The 17,294-nt window shown below is 50.8% G+C and overlaps 2 protein-coding genes across 2 annotated transcripts; both read left to right on the top strand.

Moving 5' to 3' along the window:
* The first annotated feature begins 469 nt into the window (after positions 1 to 469).
* Positions 470 to 2,262, top strand: LAMTOR5 (late endosomal/lysosomal adaptor, MAPK and MTOR activator 5). The gene is made up of 4 exons (XM_067310582.1): positions 470 to 539; positions 649 to 710; positions 1,278 to 1,395; positions 1,893 to 2,262. The coding sequence occupies exons 1-4, from the start codon at positions 505 to 507 to the stop codon at positions 1,951 to 1,953; spliced, it is 276 nt and encodes a 91-aa protein (XP_067166683.1). The 5' UTR covers positions 470 to 504; the 3' UTR covers positions 1,954 to 2,262.
* Positions 2,263 to 4,484: 2,222 nt separating this feature from the next.
* On the top strand, positions 4,485 to 16,359 carry SLC16A4 (solute carrier family 16 member 4). The gene is made up of 9 exons (XM_013942577.2): positions 4,485 to 4,721; positions 5,288 to 5,409; positions 6,677 to 6,809; positions 7,420 to 7,563; positions 8,151 to 8,312; positions 8,916 to 9,425; positions 10,716 to 10,927; positions 11,683 to 11,776; positions 16,088 to 16,359. The coding sequence occupies exons 1-9, from the start codon at positions 4,706 to 4,708 to the stop codon at positions 16,240 to 16,242; spliced, it is 1,548 nt and encodes a 515-aa protein (XP_013798031.2). The 5' UTR covers positions 4,485 to 4,705; the 3' UTR covers positions 16,243 to 16,359.
* The last annotated feature ends 935 nt before the right edge of the window (positions 16,360 to 17,294 follow it).

Raw genomic sequence — 17,294 nt, 5'->3', positions numbered from 1 at the left:
GGCGTTTGTGGTGGTTCCCAGCCTGATCCGAGCAGCCGGTGCCTCCCCTCTGGGGCCTGCCCTGTCCCGAGCCCCTCTTTAAAGGGGGCTCCCAGGGGGTCCCCGAGCAGCGCAGATGCACAATGGGGCATCGCCAGCCTTTGCATGCCACAGCCCATCTCTCGCTATTTTATATATATATATACATATATATATAAAAATATATTTTATATATATATATATATTTTTTTTTTTTGCAAGGCATTAGGTTTTTTTATGCAAGGGCACCCGCGGCCCCATTTCGCAGGGCTCCCGCGCTGCAAACCGACCCCCCAAAATCCTGCGCTCGGTGCCTGGCCACCTGCGTGACGCCAGAGCCGCCAGCGCAGTGCACGGAGCCCTCGTTCGCGCAGCGAGGCCTTTCGGCCCCGCGGAGCCGCCGTCGGCGCCCGCGTGTCACGTGAGCGACGCCGCCGCCAGGAGCGGCGGGGCAGGGCGGAAGTGGCGGGGCGCGGGCCCGGCGCCATGGAGGGGAGCCTGGAGCAGCACCTGGAGGACACGTGCGCGGGGGGGGGACCGGGAAGGGGGCGGGGGCAGGGCCCGGGGAGGGGGCGGGGGGGGGACACCGGGGCTCCGCGGCCGCTCACCCACCGCCGTCTCCCCCCGCAGCATGAAGAGCCCGGCCGTCGTGGGGGTCCTGTGCACCGACTCGCAGGGCCTGAACCTGGGGTGTAAGTAGCGGAGCCGGAGCCCCGAGATGGGGGTGGGGGGGCGCCGGGCCCTGCTCCCCCCTAGAGCCACCCCCCCCCCGGTTTGGGGGCACCGGGCCCTGCTGGAGCCCCTCCGGTTTGGGGGCACCGGACCCTGCCCCCCCTAGAGCCCCCCGCCCCGATTTGGGGGCACCGGGCCCTGCTCCCCTGGAGCCCCCCTGGTTTGGCAGCATGAGTCCCCCCTATCAGAGTCCCCCTGGTTTGGGGGCACCAGGCCCTGCCCAGTCCTGCCCCCCCCCCCCCAGTTTGGGGGGCACCAGGTCCTGCCCCACTGGAGCCCCCAGGGGTTGGGGGCCCTGCCCCACTGGAGCCCTCCCCCTGCAGTTTGGGGGGGCCCCGGGCCTATCCAGCACCTACCTGCCCTGGGGTGCTCAGTGTCCCCCACGCTCAAAGAAGCCGGAGCTGCGGTTTGAGGAAGGCCCCGACGGGCCACGGTTTTGGGGGGGGGGGACGTGCAAGGCCGAGGGGAAGGGCAGAAGCAGCATCACGGGAAGCGTGGCTTTATCCGGAGTCTCCCCCGTCTCGTAGGCCGAGGAACGCTCTCCGACGAGCACGCCGGCGTCATCTCCGTCCTCGCCCAGCAGGCAGCCAAGCTCACCTCCGACCCCACCGATACGCCCGTCGTGTGCCTGGAGTCAGACAGCGGGTGAGCGGCCGGGCCCGGCGCGTCTGCCCCGCTGCTTTCCCCTCTGTTTGCCTTTCACCTCAGCCCTGGAGACGCTCCTCATCCCAAGCGGAGCTGGCAGCCTTGGAGGAAGCCCCATCTCAGGCTAGTTGCTGATGTAGGCATGTGAAAGCAGGAGATTAATGGGATCTCCAGCAGCAGGAGCTGGAGAAGCAGCCGGAAGCCTCTCAGGGGCTGGTGGCTACTCCAGCTCTATGCTCCTTCCACACTTGGGATCTACATGGATAACTAAGCCCATCCTGTAGCCTCAGCAGGTATTTTTGCCAGGGTGGTAGGCAAAGATTTCTTCCTTGGGGCGCGTGTGGGCAGATTAAGCAGTTGACATATTTAGCACAGAGCCGGGGGTTGTTGCAGCCACAAAATGATACCCCTGTCTGGTTTCCCACCCAAGGCAGAGCTTCATCAGCACTGCAGCTGGCTTAACTGCCTCAAGCAGTACTTTTTTTTCTTTGTCCTAGGAATATCATGATCCAGAAGCACGACAGCATCACTGTAGCAGTACACAAGCTGGCATCCTGACCTCTCGGGAACCGGTGCAGCACTCCCACCTCCAAACCAGCTCTTCCTCACTGGACAACCACTCTCCTCTGCTGCTCCAATGCAGAACGTGCTTGTAGTAACCAAATCTGGGCTGAAGGCTCTCCCTCTTTACTTAACGGCTCCTGTGCAGCTATCGGGTTCTTCAACTCGTATTCTAGCACTCGTGCTGCCGAGGATGAAATGTGGGTCACTCGCCAAGCTTGTGTAATGATCAGACAATACGAGGTGTGTGTGCGCGTGTGTGTGGCCTTATTTGGTGGAGAAACCAATAAATGACCTGCAAAAACATGCATTTGCTTCTCTTTGCTTCCGCTGCAAAAACTGTTGCCTGTTGCTCTGTCCGAGCAAAGGGGGCTATTTCCAGAGCCAGGTGAGGTAGCTCCTCCAACCCCTTCTTTCTCAGCATTTCTCTAGACAAATGAACCAGTGCATAAAGAGTTGAATTAAGGGAGGCTCCTCCAGTGCGAAAAGGCACAAAAACTTTCCTAGGAATTTTTCCTAGGAAATGTTTAGCCTCCTCTGGTTAAACTTCCTGCGTGAGAGTTACTCGCTTACTATGCCTCAGACTGAAGTTCAAACTTAAACTTGTTTGCCCTGGCTGCCCCTGCTCTGCGTGAACTGGATGTTGATTACACCTTCACAAATCCAGGCCTGTTTTCATCTTACAGATGCAAGCGTTTCAAATGCTGCCAGGAACCAATCCTGCGGAAAACCTTTGCCCCTTGCAGTCTTGGTTAACTCAAATTCTGCCTGTGTATTTAAGAGTGTGAAATGGAGGTGGCCCACAGCTGTCCTTAGGCTTAAAGCGGTAGGAGGGAAGCTTCAGGGTTGAGCACGAGCATGAACTCTGATGAATGGGGCTGGATCAGGGTAGAACTATATTTACACTGGGGTAAATAAACAGACACTTTGGTCCGTAACCAAAATAACCTGCATACCTCGCTCAGGGAGATATTATGGGATAAACAGCCCTACCTTAGCCCCCCAGCTTGCAGCCCGGTGTGAAGGGACATCCTTTACTCACACACTCAAGAATCCCCCTGAGAATTAGCTTGTCTGAATGTCATCCTCCAGCCGGACCCTGTCCGCACCCAGGAGCACGCAGGTGCTTACCCCGACGATGCAAAGCCCAAACCCCTGCAGGGAGCCTGCCCAAAGTATTAAGCAAAGAATATGCTGACTTCTGTTACCCAGCCTGCACTCAGGTCTTCTGCCCTCTCCCTGTACTCACGCAGCTGCTAAAAGATGAATATAAAACTCAGCCTTTCTATTTATTTCCCCCTGTAGCCCCACGCTTCTAGCACCACCTCAAGGCACAGGGCACAAAGCAATGAACTATTAAATCATTTTGCTTTTCTTCATATTCAAGTTGCAAGCCCTTCTGTTCAGCAGAGAGTGCAGGTGCATGTTTTAAAATACCAAAAGCCAGCAAAAGCTGCTGCCGCAGCTCTTTGAAGGGGAGAAGACCAGGGGCGCATGGTCGTTTTTCAGCACTCCAATTAACAGAGAAGGGCACATACGCAGTTCGGTGTCGCAGGGAACGAGCCCCGCGAACACGAAACGCTGCACACGACGTTCATTAGCAGGGGCCCCCGCATCCGCTCGCTGCCAGCACGCGGGGAAGGGGAGCGGCTCGAGCCAGGGCGCCGGAGCATTTCCTTGCCCGTGTCTGGCGTCTTGGCACGCAGATGAGACGCCAGATGCTGCCGCTGACTTCTCACCAACACCCCGGCCCCCTGCCTGCCTCTAACCTGCTCTCCAAGTTGAAAGACGAACGCATATATTACAAACCCTACTATAGGAAAATCCTGCATTCTGCGAGATGCCTCAGTATGTCTAATCCCATATTTCTGGCCTAGGCAGCTACATCCTATTGGGATCTTATAGCAAGACGGAGTATTGCCTTCTCTGCCCAGGGAGGGGAGGAGAGAGAGATCGGCATCGCGGCCCGACGGTTTTATCTGATTTCAGGCACGCCGATTTGGTTGACAGGTCAATCAAGAAATGGGGGAGGAAGCGTACGGCTGTGTTTGCAGCGGCGTTTGTGCATATTTACAATAGAGGCGCTGAGCCAGCCCAAGCCCTGCACAACTATCAGCCCTGCCAAAGCGCTGCGGAAGCGTGGCCGTCCCAGTCCGGTCTAGCTGAGCAGCTAGCTGGAAAATAAACCCTTTCTAAACTATCTCCTCTTAAGCAAGGGAAGGCCAGAGGCTTGGGCGGCGTGGGAAAGCCGGCGGGAAAGCTCCGCTCTCCTACAGAGCCAGCCGCAATCGGAGCTTGGCTTCGGTCCACCATTGCCACCTACTGCTCTGCTCAACGTGTAGCAGGCCGCCGAGCCCGATGCCGTGTCCTTGCGGACTTTCCCTCTGGAGCTTCCCATTTTGTCCGGGCAGGATGCAGGCTCAGCTAAAGCCTTGCTTTCCTGCCTCCCGGCCTGGGGAAGGGGAGGGACTCCCTCACCTCTGGGCACGCAAGCCAGAGCACTGCCTCCAAGGAGGAGGAAGAGCTTGTCCACAAAGTCCCGGCATTTCACAGGCTCGAGTTTTTGCTCCGGGATAGCTCTGCTTCGCGGCTCGCCGGGAAGAACGAGCCCTCTGTTCCTTCCCCACCGCAGCCGGACACAAATGCAGGAACGGACTTAGGGTTGCCAAGACAGAAATCTGATTTCTGGAGCAAATGAAGAGAGACTACTCCTCTTTCCAGTCTACTGGGTTTTGGACGATTTCACACCATGCATCAGCAAGCTGGTAAGGAAAAGTTTCAGGTTCACCAACCCGGCTGCTCTCGGGTTCAGCCGCTCGGGAAGGAGGATTCCTGTCACCGATAGACGTCCAGGACAGGAGAGAGGACAGAAAGGAGATAAGGAGATAAAGATGGGAAACAAGTCTAAGAGTTCAGAGATAGACACAGACAGACGGTGAAACAACCTCCCTCCATGTACAAACCAGCCTAACTATATGCTCTAGAGACGCAGCAAGACGCCTGTCCCCTATGAGCACTTAAGGCTTCTTAAGCAGCCAGAATAACTTGGAGGGAAACACAAAGGAAATGAAACTATTGCAGCCAATGATAACATGCTACTTAGCATCCATTTGGGAAAAGCTTGGTAGAAGCCTCACCCGTCCTCAAAAAATTTCTCAAGATTTGATGACCGAGTGCAGAATACTGTTTCTTGCCTCATTAACAGAAAAAGCCGAGGACCAGAAGGATACATGAAAGCATCGGCTTGCTTTGAGAGCAGTTCTGCAGGTTAATTGAAACAACCCGATCAATGAGGCAAGGTGCTAATGCGTCCCGAAATTCTCATTTACAGGGGAAAGGAAAGAGGCAGAGACAGCGAACCAGCCAAGAGCAATGGAGGAGAAAGAAAAAAACCAAGCGGAGGCAGCTCCCGACGAAGGGTGGGCATGGGGAGTGGTGTTTCACTTCTTTCTGGTAAGCAGAGAGCAAATTCATCCATGAAGCTTCTGAAGTTGGGGGCCTACAGAAAGCCCCGAGGACCTTCTCGCCCAGCAAAGTCCTCCCGCACATGCAGAGCGGATGATGGGACCTTGCTGATCCCATTCTGCTGAGGGCAAAATTAGGCTATTGCTAAGAGGAGGCGAGAGCTTTGCTATACCGAGTCTGGGCAGTGAAACGTTACAGGTAGACGTTGTCCCTGTTTCACTGTAGGCCGTGTAGACCGATTGCCGCCTTCGGTGAACACGCAGGGGTGTTTCCCCTTGCGACGCCGTTTGAAAACGCCTTGTCTCAGATGCTGTAAGTGAGGGCACAGAACCTGCAGTCCTGGGACAAAAGACAGCTTGCAACTATATGACTTTTTTTCCCCTTCCTAATATTTAACAACACCGAGGTTTCCAACTCAACAGGGGCCTATTTCACCTTTGGTGAGGGCGAGATTCCCTTCTCGAGCAGCTGAGCATCTGATCACCTTCTCCTTAGGGTGCTAATGTGCAAGAAGCGTTATGCTCAACTACGCTACTCCAGTAGGACCAGGGGTCTCAAAACCCTTTAAAGGCAGTAATTCTCCAACGCCTCCACACTTTGTGGTTTAATACCACATGCAATATGGAGCGTGGGTGATCTTTCCATCAATTATACAGATACAATGTCACGACCCGACAAAAAAAGCTGAGAACTGCGGTCAAGCAGTCTCAGCTTTCCATCCATACAAAGTAACTTGCTGCCAATTATTAACCAGCTAGCTACAGGGGAGGAGGGAGGCAGTTAAAAATAAATTTGAGGACACGAACTGTCCTTTGCCCTTGTGGCAGGGCTAGCCTGGGAAACCTGGCTTTGTAATATCCATACGTGCTCCGCTCTACACCTCATCCATCAGCTACTGGCAGCATTGCAAAGTACAGAGACCAGTTGAGATTTGCTTTTTACTATTAAAAAAAACATACAGAGCTAATGTTATCCAGTTCTTTTTCATTGCAAGAGCAGGCCTAGCTTGCGTCAGGACTGTACAGATGGATTTTGGAGGCTCTGTTAAGATTAAACTCCAAGCTTAGAGAGCAACTGGGCCATCACAAGCCTGCTCTACTGACTTTCTCCCAACACACGCTACATGAGTTCACTTGTCCCAGTTTGTTTGTTCCCTAGCACAAAGCATTGCACACATCTAAGGAACACATGAGAGACAAGCAAAAGCAGACTCCCGAGCGCTGTGACCTCTTACCTCACTCCGGTTTGAATTTAGGTGAACGTGCTCCTGATGGGAATGCTCAAAACCTTTGGAATTTTCTTTGTGGTCTTCCAAGAGAAGGTGGGAGGCTCCTCCGAGCAGATCAGCTGGATCGGCTCCATCATGTCCTCTCTGCGCTTCCTGGGAGGTGAGCAGGAATTCAGGATGCAGCACGTTGTTTCCATCCGAAGCCCGTTTGGCTCAGTCAGATGTCGATATAACAGGCGCTGAGGATGCGTCGTAGATCCGTTTACCGCCACAGCTGCTGCAACCAGAAGACACGCTGACACTGAAGCGTGTCTGTAGCTGTAGCGCGTTAGGAGAACGGAGATGCATAGGTCTCGGCATCTCTCCGTAGAGGATCTACTGCACAAGACCAGATCCGTTCAGAGCACCACCTTTCCTCTAGCACCACTATTAACGCGGCGGAGCAAACCAGCTGCTGAATAATTCAGCATGGCTGAATGATGTTGTGCATTAGGAAGTGGGCTATGAAAATCAAAGTCTGGGCTTCAATTCCTTCCCCTGCCCTATTGCCCTAATTTGCCGGTTATCGGGCAAGGTCTCTTTGCAGCTCTCATGTAAAAGAGCAGCATAGACCCGTTCCAGCAAAACATTCACAGCCTGGCAAATTGACTTCCTCCAGGGCAATAAACCTGGTAACTGCCAGTCCCAAGCTAGCAAAGCATCGTTTACCTTAAACGGTACTGAAGCAAGTCTACTTTTGTCACAAGAGCTCTCTCTCCTTTCTCCTCCAGCCCCCGTGGTTGCCATCGTCTGCGGGAAGCTGGGCGAACGGCTGACGTCCATCGTGGGGGCCAGCCTGGTCGCTGGCGGCTGTCTGATCAGCACGCAGGCCACCAGCGTCCCCTTCCTCTGCATCTCCATGGGACTCCTCTCGGGTGAGTTGGCTGCTGCTCGCAATACGGCAAATTTTCCTGAGCACCACGAGCGGAGGCAGCTCGTTCAACGGGAATCCATGCGGGTCCCGTACTGTTAGAGTATCCCAAGCCCGTTCTGCTAGATGTTGCATGAAACCCCCAATTCCTCCCCCAGGGATTTACACTCAGGATCACAAAATGCCTGTTTCAACATGCCAGAGTAAACTAACATTGCTTTTTTTTTCGGACCCAACATATGCAGTGAATCCTGGCCTTTCAACCCCCTTACTGAAGGTACAGGGCACAGAGAAGCCAGATCCTAAAAATCACATATGAAATCCCCACTGGTAGCAACTGCAGGAGTCCCCCTGCTTTCAGCCCATGTCCGAGTAGCTCCGATAGAAGGGGAACACGTTCTGCACGGCACGCTTTCGAAACCATAAACCTCACTATAGGAGAGGTAAAAAAAAAGGACAGGCACAGGTATTTCCTTGGGCAAATCCCCCACATCTGCCAAAATAAGACTGAGGTCATGAACTAGAGACCATCAACTGCTCCACAGCGGTCCCTTCCCGGGCATTGACGTTTTCTTTCCACCCTCGTCGCAGGCATGGGCTTCGCCTGCCTTTACCAGGCGGCTGCCGTGATGATGGCCAAACGCTGCAGGAAGCGACTGGCTTTCTCCAGCGCGATCGCCCGCTCGGGAATGGGGCTGACGTTTCTCATAGCGCCCTTCACTCAGCTGCTCATCGATTTTTACGGGTGGCAAGGTGAGCCGATCTCCTTTTTATCCCCCTCCCACCACTCCCCAAACTTCGCCAGCATTAAGAAAGGATTTTCATTCAAGAAAGGATTTATCAAGAGGACAGACAGGCCAGCTATTGCACAGACAGCAGACAAAGCTCTTTTTTTAAATTAAGATTAGCTGCATCGAGGAACAACTCTGCCTCTTTGCGACACCTTGGGGACACAACCTTTGTTAATGATTAAACACTTAACCAGTCATTAAGGTTAAGTCAGCGTCAAAACAAAAACCTCGGAAACCAAAACAGAAACTAAAAATCCCGACTTTCTCCCATTTACGACGCTTTGTTTGAGGCATCGTGAAAGCCTGTCACGCATAATGGACTCCTAATGAGCGAAAAACAGAACAGAAACTCTCACACCCTAGAAATAGCTCTATTTTTTGTGATATATATACATCTCACAAAGGGACTTCCAGCTAGAAAAGCAGAAATCAAGGCTCCTGCAAGACCCTCCTTGCTTGCAGAGCTTTCTCCGTGTTCGGTACAAACTACATCCTGTTCTAGGGAGGTCGTTTCCTACCGCTCCTCCCTTAGGATGCTCCAAAATTATCTTCTGTCTTCGCTCAGGTACTCTCCTGATATTCGGAGGCATCATGTTAAACCTAGTGCCTTCCAGCATGTTACTGCGGCCCGTAAGCTCCCAGCCGCCTCAGCCCTCGCCTGCTCAAAGCGAAGAGCCAAGGAAGGATTCGGAGACCCGCGTCGCACGCTTGGATGAAACCACCAGCGGGGAAACACAGCTCCAAAACACGCAGGACGTCCCCACCACCGAGGGACTCGCGACGGCCCGGAGCGCAGGTTCCTCGGTCCCAGCAAACACCGCGGCCGCCGGAGGGCTCGGGAAGGAAACGGCCGCCGATGCCCAGCGGGGCTACAAATATCTGCCGCAGGCTAGAGAAGAAAGCGCGCAGCCTTGCCTCGACTTCTCCCCGCTGAAGGATCCGGTCTTCTGCATTTTCACGTGGTCTTTTTTGTTCAGCCAGTTGGCCTACTTCGTTCCTACCTTCCACCTGGTCGCGAGAGCCCGGACGCTGGGCATAAGCAGCATGGACGCCTCTTACCTCATTTCAGTGGCTGGTAGGCAAGAGAGTCTTTTAAACGGGTTTATAATTGCAGCGGTACCACGAGAGGACAGAAGCATCATGCAATCTTTGCCAAGAAATAGTCCCAAACATGTCCTAGAATAAATCTTCAGAGAAGAGCTCGCTCACAGCCCTTACCCACCTTCCGTATATATAGCGTTGCCTTCTGTACATGCACAGCGTCTCTCTCACATGGTGGGTGGTTCTCTCAACCTCAACTAGCTGATAACCCACCCTTTCGGCAGTGCACGCACCAGCTCCAAATTATATAGGTGCTGTCTGTCCCCCTAGGTCTTCCCACAGACGTCCCCGGGTCACTCAAGCCCCCAAACCGCAAACCCCGAGTCGCTCGGCACCCAAAGACCCACGGTTTGACCCGAGGAACGTAAGCAGAGAGAGAAACGCGGCGCCAAGAGGCATAACTTGGATCTAGCCGTTTGAATTTTGCATTTTCCCCTCAAAGCGGCAGGGGAAAGGTATGCCCGGTTATAAGGTGGTATTGCACCAAAGCCGCACAACGTTAAGAAAGTGGCTCCAGCCTCAGTCATTGCAAAATATTTTATTGTGCAAAAATAAATTTTACTTCCACGCGGCCGTATAATAGTTAGAAATGAGGTATGCTGTCAAGGAATCTAGATCGAAGGCACAGCAATTCGTCTGCAGGCGACATTTTGATTAAGAGTAGGACAGTGGTCAGCAAGATATTAGCTGACAGTTAACACTCCTCTGATATTTAGTCTATAAAAACATATCCAAAAGTGTTAAAAAAAGTTTGCCTATCCTTTAAAAAAAAAATGGGCTTCTGTCCTTTTTTGCTTCTTCATACAAATTAAAATAGCTGTAAGCATATTTCTTCTCAATATTCTGATTTTTGTTTATCTTGAAAAAAAGAAAGAGCAACAAACTGATCTTTCCTATTTTTGCTGAAGGGCCTTTCAGGAGTTTATGCTGATTGTACAGCCCTTAATTGAATTTTTACAGACCACTTTCGTGCACCCACAGGCATTTGGCAACAGCAGGCACCAAGGCAAGGAGGAAAAAATAATAATAATATTAAAAAAAAATAAAAAGCATGAATTTTACAGCAGCCTAAAAATGCCTTCCTGTAACTTCTTAGCTTTTCGGTCCTTTGTGGTCACATCTTTAATGCGCACAGCAGGCAGAATCGGGATGTATTTCAGAACAACGTAGTGCATCACAGAGTGGCAACAAAAAAAAAGAAAAAAAAAGAAAAAAAGGAAAAAAAAATCTTCCGATGCCCCAGTGAACTCTGCTTTCCCACCAGGCATCACGGAGATGGTCAGCCAGCTGCTCTCCGGCTGGATTGCCGATCGGAACTGGACCAAGAAGTACCACTACCACGTGACTTACCTGGTGCTGTGCGGCATCACGAACCTGCTCTGTCCCCTGGCCACCACGTTCCCGTTGCTCATGGCCTACGCGGTGGCCTTCGCCATCTTCTGCGGTGGATTCCTGGCTCTGGTGCTCCCCGTGCTGGTGAGTAGGGAATGTCATTAAAAAGTTAATACCCCGCGTATCCAGCGATACTCCACGACACCCCAAACCCCTTTAATGAAGCTGCAGCACCCAGGGCCGTTGCAGACTTGCCCGAGAGGCCTCTGCCCTCCAGGCTTCCCCGTTCGAGCCACCGCAGAGCCCCAAAGCTCCCCCTCAACCCACCTACTGGTATTCCCAGGCCAGACAACAGAAATATTGGGAGTTTATTGCGGACTTCTAGCAACCTGACTCAGCTACTTGCCTTCCAAATCCTCCTTTCTACACGAGCTTCCTCCAGCTCGCAGATGGTGCTTGGTCACACAGGAACCAGAACGGACCCACTAACTCCGTTCATTTGCTGTCTCGAGCACTAGGGCTCAGGCAGAGGGTCGTGACTATCAGGCCAGATCGCAAAATCATCCGTCACACACATAAACCAGGTCAGGCAGACTGCACTGGCAGGATTCGGCTAGGAAGGCGTCTTCATTACAATTCAGCATTCAGAGTTTAAAATACCTTCCTCAAAGACTTCGAAGCCTTTACCAGTTTTAGGATGCCCAGATAGCTGGGAGACAGGAATCCTAGCAATTTCAGTACTGACCTTAAGGAGGCGAACAGATGCAAGGCTGAGCCAGATCCGTAGGGGCAAAGTCCTTTAAAACGCTGTATGGCTGCCGAAGAGGCAGCTCCCCAGAAAAATCTTCTGTGCTTCACATACATTATACCAATAATTATCAATTTGGTTTTACAAACAGGTAGACCTAGTTGGTGTGCAAAAACTCCACAGCTACTTGGGATTTTCTGCCTTCTTTGCTGGGATAGCAGCCATCGGTGGACCTCCTCTAACAGGTAACTCTTGCATTACATACAGTACATACCCACCACAAACATCATCTCCCCAGCCAGTGAGAAAACGTACTTCTGGTTCACTCTCCTACCCATATGCATCCAAGGAAGGCTTTTCAACCTAAGTGGAAAAAAACATATCGGAGAGAGTTATCTCTATACACAGGAAATACTATCGCTTATGAGCTTGGCAAGCTCAGCTAGCAGTGTGGCAATCGCATGGATACGAGCCAACAAGGAGGTAGAAACCCCTCATTTTAATCTTGACCACGGCGGAAGAGCAATGAACACGCTACCGTGGATTTTGCCAACAACAGGGCGTTATTAACGCCGAACTTGATACAGAGGGACTGGAAGGAAGGCGAACTAGGGGAGGGGAGAAAAGGAGAGGAAGGTAAAGCAAGGACGGTCCCAGCAGTACTCCCCACCAAGCAAGGGCACTGAAACCCAACAAGGAGAAGTCCCTGTAATCTCTTGTTTTGAAGAAGATTACTCCACTAAGCCACGAGAGGTCCTGGGTCTAAAGATAAGGAGTATGAAAAGCCTTTTTTTCCTCTGCCAGAAAACCAACTCAGTTTTAAGCATCTGGCACATTTCAAGTGCCTATAAGCAAGTCTCCAGACTCTGCTTACGAGCGAGGGACTTGCACCCTGCTCCATACACCCTCGCCCTTATCCTTTCACTGACCCTTCAGCCCTACCTCACACCTGGAAACGGCTTCAGCATCCTCAGCTTTTCCTGGGTTCGCACGTTAAAAGCAAACAGAAAAAGCTGCAAGGTCAAATACCAGCATGAACGACAGCCTGTCACTCACCTAAGTGAACATATCCCCAACAAAACCGGCAACCCGTTCTTCATGTATCGCTTCCTGACTCTACGCGGACCGGCTGTCCCCCGCCTGGACAGGCGCTTTGTCCAGAGCTGCCCAGTACTCCGCAAACACCAGCTCTGTGCTGTAAAGTTTTAGCAACGCTGCTATACTGCGGGCATGCGAAAAGCTGATGTCCCTAATCGATATTTCTCCGCTGGCAAAACTCTGGACAGGGATGCTATTTAGAGCAACAGAAGCATTTAATTGACAGCGTGCTTTACACCGTCACAGAGATATATAGCCTGTATCGGCTAAGATTTCTTCTGCTGATGCAAGATGCATGTCCACCAGAAAGCAATACAACTGTCTCAGTAAATTCTCCTGCAGAATAATGTACAGTATGAAAAGAGCTAAATAATTTAGCTATCTTTTATCCGTGCACTACACATGCTAATGTAGCTATTACTTTCATCTGTTTCCAATATGTTTTTCACTAATTAGAAAGACTTCTGTTTGCTGAAGATGCCAACCCATAACATTTCTAGATTTTGTAAAGCAAGCAGGCTTCCTGCTAAAAACCTTAGACAGAAGTCAGTCTTACAGATGGGCTAAATAACAACCAAATAAAGCCAAGAAGCAAACTCATTTTTCCGGCCTCCCTCGCTGATAACATGCTGATTTGCTCTCAGAGAAGAGAGGAGAAACAATTTAAGGTTCACGATCCAGGTCTGTGATGCAAAATAAATCCTGCAGTTTTCTCCTCAAATACAGCCGCATTAAGTGTGAAAACAGAATGTGACTAGAAGCTACCTATTAACTCTCCAAGTCTGCAAAAGCATCTGATCCTTGAAGAATACTAAATGGGATTTAACCACCGTGCAAGATCTTGAGGTTTCATGCCTCTGACTGCTGCTGGCCTCTCCAGGACTTACCTAAAACCTTGACTTTAGAAGTACAATTCCTAGAATTTTATAACACTCAAGTACTTTTATGCTAGGGAGCCCAGCACATAATGTCAGCCAGAAAGGTTAAAAGCGCTTATTTTGCATACTAGAACAAAGTCTAATCAAAATACAAGGAAAAGGTGACTTACCTGCAAATCTGCTTAACTAAAAGCCCTTAAGCCTGGACGCAGCCACCCTGATTGAAAGCCCAGAGGTGAAGCGTTTGGTGGCTTGCTCCTAACTGCTTGTCTACCAACACCGCCGGATGCTTCTGCCGTTCTGGAAAACAAACCCAAAATGGAACAAGACAGAACAAACATCATTTGAGCAAGTCACAGGCAAGCTAAGGAAACGGAGTATATTTTACTTCCAGAAGCAACACACACAGCAAAAGAAGACTCCACATAACCCAAGGTTACAAAAGAGCTTCCAGCAACCAGCATACACAAGTCCAGCCCTAACGAACCTGGGTGGTGAAGTGGGAGAGGAAGGAATCACTCAAAAGCTGTATTAAGACGAGTTTAAATGCCCTGGCCTAAATTCCACCTGTGTCTCCACACTAGATAGTCCCTACTCAGGACTTGTAGTGGGGAAAAAACCCAACCAAACAAAAAAAGCCCCCAAATTCAGAGGTGCCTTGCCCCTCCACTGATTACAGAGTGCCAGGGCAATTTCAACACCCTGACCGCAGGCCAAGCAAGCGCGGCGACTGCTTAGATCGGACCGCTCCTGCGCCAAGGATTTACCGGCATCGCTTACAAAACCACTGCTTTGCTGAAATTTGCTCACCATTAGCTTCGAATTAAGCTTTCGGCAGCAGGAAGATTTTTCCACGGTGCTTTTTTTTTTTTTTCCCTCCCCCGTTGGGGACAGGGGAGAGGGGACACCGACACCGTATGTGCTTTAAGAGGCTGCAGTGTCACACGATGGAAAGGCAATCGCCATCTACTGGTACGCTGCCAGCCAGGAAGCAATGCTGTTTTTTCAGCACTAAGTACAGCTTATAGAAAAAAAAAAATCCCACATTTAAAAATATCCCGAAGGAGATCTAAAAAAAAGAAGGGGGAAAAAAAAAAAGTGCTCCAGAAATGGAGGGCTCTGTCCTGGCCATCTACATGTTACGACTGACTTGGTTAGCATCACTCCTGCAGCCCAGGCTTTTGGGCAACACAATCCCACCTTTGAGAACGAATCACTTGGCAAAACATAAGGATCCCAAGCCAGAAACACCCACGTCGCCGACTCCATGGTCCCGGGAGCCCTGGCACGGGATCCCCCTTCCAGCAGGAAGCTCCGTCTTCGGGAGCAACGTGGCTTTTTGGCTCTGCCCCTCTGGCTGAAGGGCACGCGGAGCTCAACCGATATCCCTGAGAAAAGAGCACGCGGGACAAGGAACTGGAACTGGTCAGCAGCACTGCGGGGAAGCAAAGGGCAGAGCAAAGCAGCGAGGGAGCGCCCAGCCTTTCCCCTACGCGCATGCCCACCGACGGATTTTGCAGAATCCGCAGCAGGGGAAAATTTCGGGACGTCTCGTTTGTCACACGACCCGAATCCTTAGCGGCACACTACTTCCGAAGTGGGAAACCGCTTCGAGCCTCGGCCCTCGCAGAGGACGGCGGGAACAATGCTCCCGCGCGGCTAAAAACAGGATTTCTGGGGGCCGTACTGTTGTTTCCTTTCCTAACTGGGGCTGGTTTTAAGACTGCCAAACCGGGGCCGGATCTGCTGCTAGTGCAAATCGTGGCAACCCCATGGGCTTCGCTGGCTGAATTTCAATTTGCTTACGCTAGATTTGAAAGCGTATTATGGTTTTTATTACGTGCAGCAGCAGCTTTCATCACTTTGTATATCTCAGTTTCAAACTGAGCAAATATCCATATTTAAAATTGTCGAGATACTAGATTACACGCTGTAACTAAACAAAACACTTCGATATTAGGTCCTTTCAAAAGGTGACCTGCCCCCATGTAGACTCCTGAGTCTTTATGGAGCTCGGGTTCTCCTTTTAATTAAGTGTTTGCAAGGTTACTTTTAAGCAAGTTCGTTCCAAGCACCAGGTCTGGGATCTCTCATATTAGACAGGCTGCACTAAATCGGGTCTGCTCACAAGCAGGCAGGCCTGGAGGATCTGGAGATTGTAGTCCAGATGTTGCAAATACGAACACGTGCAAGTAAATCTCATTAGTCCCATGAGATCTCGCACTCACTGCAGCTACTCCTGACCCGCTCATTTAAACCAGGGAAAAGACAAGTCAAGGATTAAATGCAGTCAGGTGTGTCCACTACAAGGATCAGGAGACATCAGCTCCCCTTCTTTCTCTGCCCAAGGAAGAGCGCCCTATAAGTTTGCCTATTCTGCCAATGGCAATAGCCTTAACTTTCCATGCATCGGTTGGAAACGCTCCCCAGTGACAGATGCACGAAGAGTTAAGGGAACCTAAAGAAAACATCTGAGGAATTCTTTAATGAGAACACACATCTTTTCCTTCCCACCCACCTCCCAAACTGATTTTCTGCGAGAAAGTCCAACAGCTTTAGTAACAATCTTTTCTCCTCCAGGGTGGCTGTATGACTACACTCAGACATATGTCTGTTCTTTCCTCTTTGCTGGAGCCTGTGCTCTCATCTCACCTATTTCCTTCTTCTTTGAGCCTTCGGCCCAGAAATGGAAGCTAAAAAAAGACAACCTCAACAAAGTTACCACGCTTGGCTGAGGAGATCCTGCCGCAATGGAAATTTTAAAGGGTTACCTCTGACTTGCCTCCACGATCAGAAAGCGATCGCTAGCCCAGACCTTCTGCACCAGGAAATAAAAGCAGTGGCAAAAATTAAAATTTGTAGATGTCAGATTAAAAGTTAGTACATCTAGATGTTTCTGCTGCATGTGTGATTAAAGCGACCTGAGAAATACGTAGCATAAAGCTTTTTTCAGCTCGAATGAATAACGCCCATGATCTAGAAGGACACGGGCTTCACTTTGGCCAACTTTGCTCCTGTCCCTCGTCTTTCTGTAGCTCGGATTTAATCCCCCTGCGTTGGTTCTGCTCTACATTACAGCTCCCTGTCAGCAAGTCACAGCCATCCCACCGGCTGTCCTAGCCAGCAAGAGCGAGTAAGGCTGACGGACCTTTTGGGATGAGGTAGTCAAGGTCCTCAGAAGTGCTGAAACACAGCAAGAGATTTGAGCTCCTTATAGTCAGCTATGGCTTCATTATCCCCGGGGAGGGATGCAAAGAGAGTACAAAACGGGAGAATGTTTAAACTTCACTAAGGACACAAAAAACAGTAGTTCCACAAAAACCTGTTTTCGGCGAGGACTCTGCATGGGGACCGCTAGCTCTCCTGACCGCCCTGGGCATGGTGTTATCTGTCACAGCACAGACGACCTGGAACTAAAAGCAATTCTAATTAAAGCCAGTACTTCAATATGGCAAACAAATAATCATAAAAAGAAATAGGACTATTCGTATTACATTGAGCACATCAAATATAATTCCCTGCTCCAAAGACTCTACTATCTAATCCAAAGAAAGGGCAGCAAAGGCAACAGATAGAGAAGAGCACCTAGGATCATGAACAAGGCAGGCTGCTGAGCTCTGAAAAACTGGATCCCAAATACCTTGTAGGAGTGCCCCGTACCAGGCCATGCCGCCTCTAGCTCTAAAAGTCTTGCAAAACTACAGGTTAAAGGCTAGTACTTCATCAGACTCGTCCTCCCTTCTCCTCATCCCTTGGATAACTCCCTGGGAGTTGATGAGCACGTGAA

Source organism: Apteryx mantelli, chromosome 25, assembly GCF_036417845.1.
Source record: "Apteryx mantelli isolate bAptMan1 chromosome 25, bAptMan1.hap1, whole genome shotgun sequence".
Taxonomy (NCBI): domain Eukaryota; kingdom Metazoa; phylum Chordata; class Aves; order Apterygiformes; family Apterygidae; genus Apteryx; species Apteryx mantelli.
The sequence above is the reverse complement of the archived record's forward strand: the minus strand, read 5'-3'. Positions and strand labels throughout refer to the sequence as shown.

Excerpts from the sequence above, each read along its gene's own strand:
- SLC16A4 (XM_013942577.2), top strand. Across the intron at positions 7,564-8,150 it reads CTCCATGGGACTCCTCTCGG|GCATGGGCTTCGCCTGCCTT; the intron begins GTGAGTTGGCTG and ends CCCTCGTCGCAG. Across the intron at positions 9,426-10,715 it reads TTACCTCATTTCAGTGGCTG|GCATCACGGAGATGGTCAGC; the intron begins GTAGGCAAGAGA and ends CTTTCCCACCAG.
- LAMTOR5 (XM_067310582.1), top strand. The coding sequence starts at position 505 with ATGGAGGGGAGCCTGGAGCAGCACCTGGAGGACAC. Across the intron at positions 540-648 it reads GAGCAGCACCTGGAGGACAC|CATGAAGAGCCCGGCCGTCG; the intron begins GTGCGCGGGGGG and ends CTCCCCCCGCAG. Across the intron at positions 1,396-1,892 it reads TGCCTGGAGTCAGACAGCGG|GAATATCATGATCCAGAAGC; the intron begins GTGAGCGGCCGG and ends TCTTTGTCCTAG.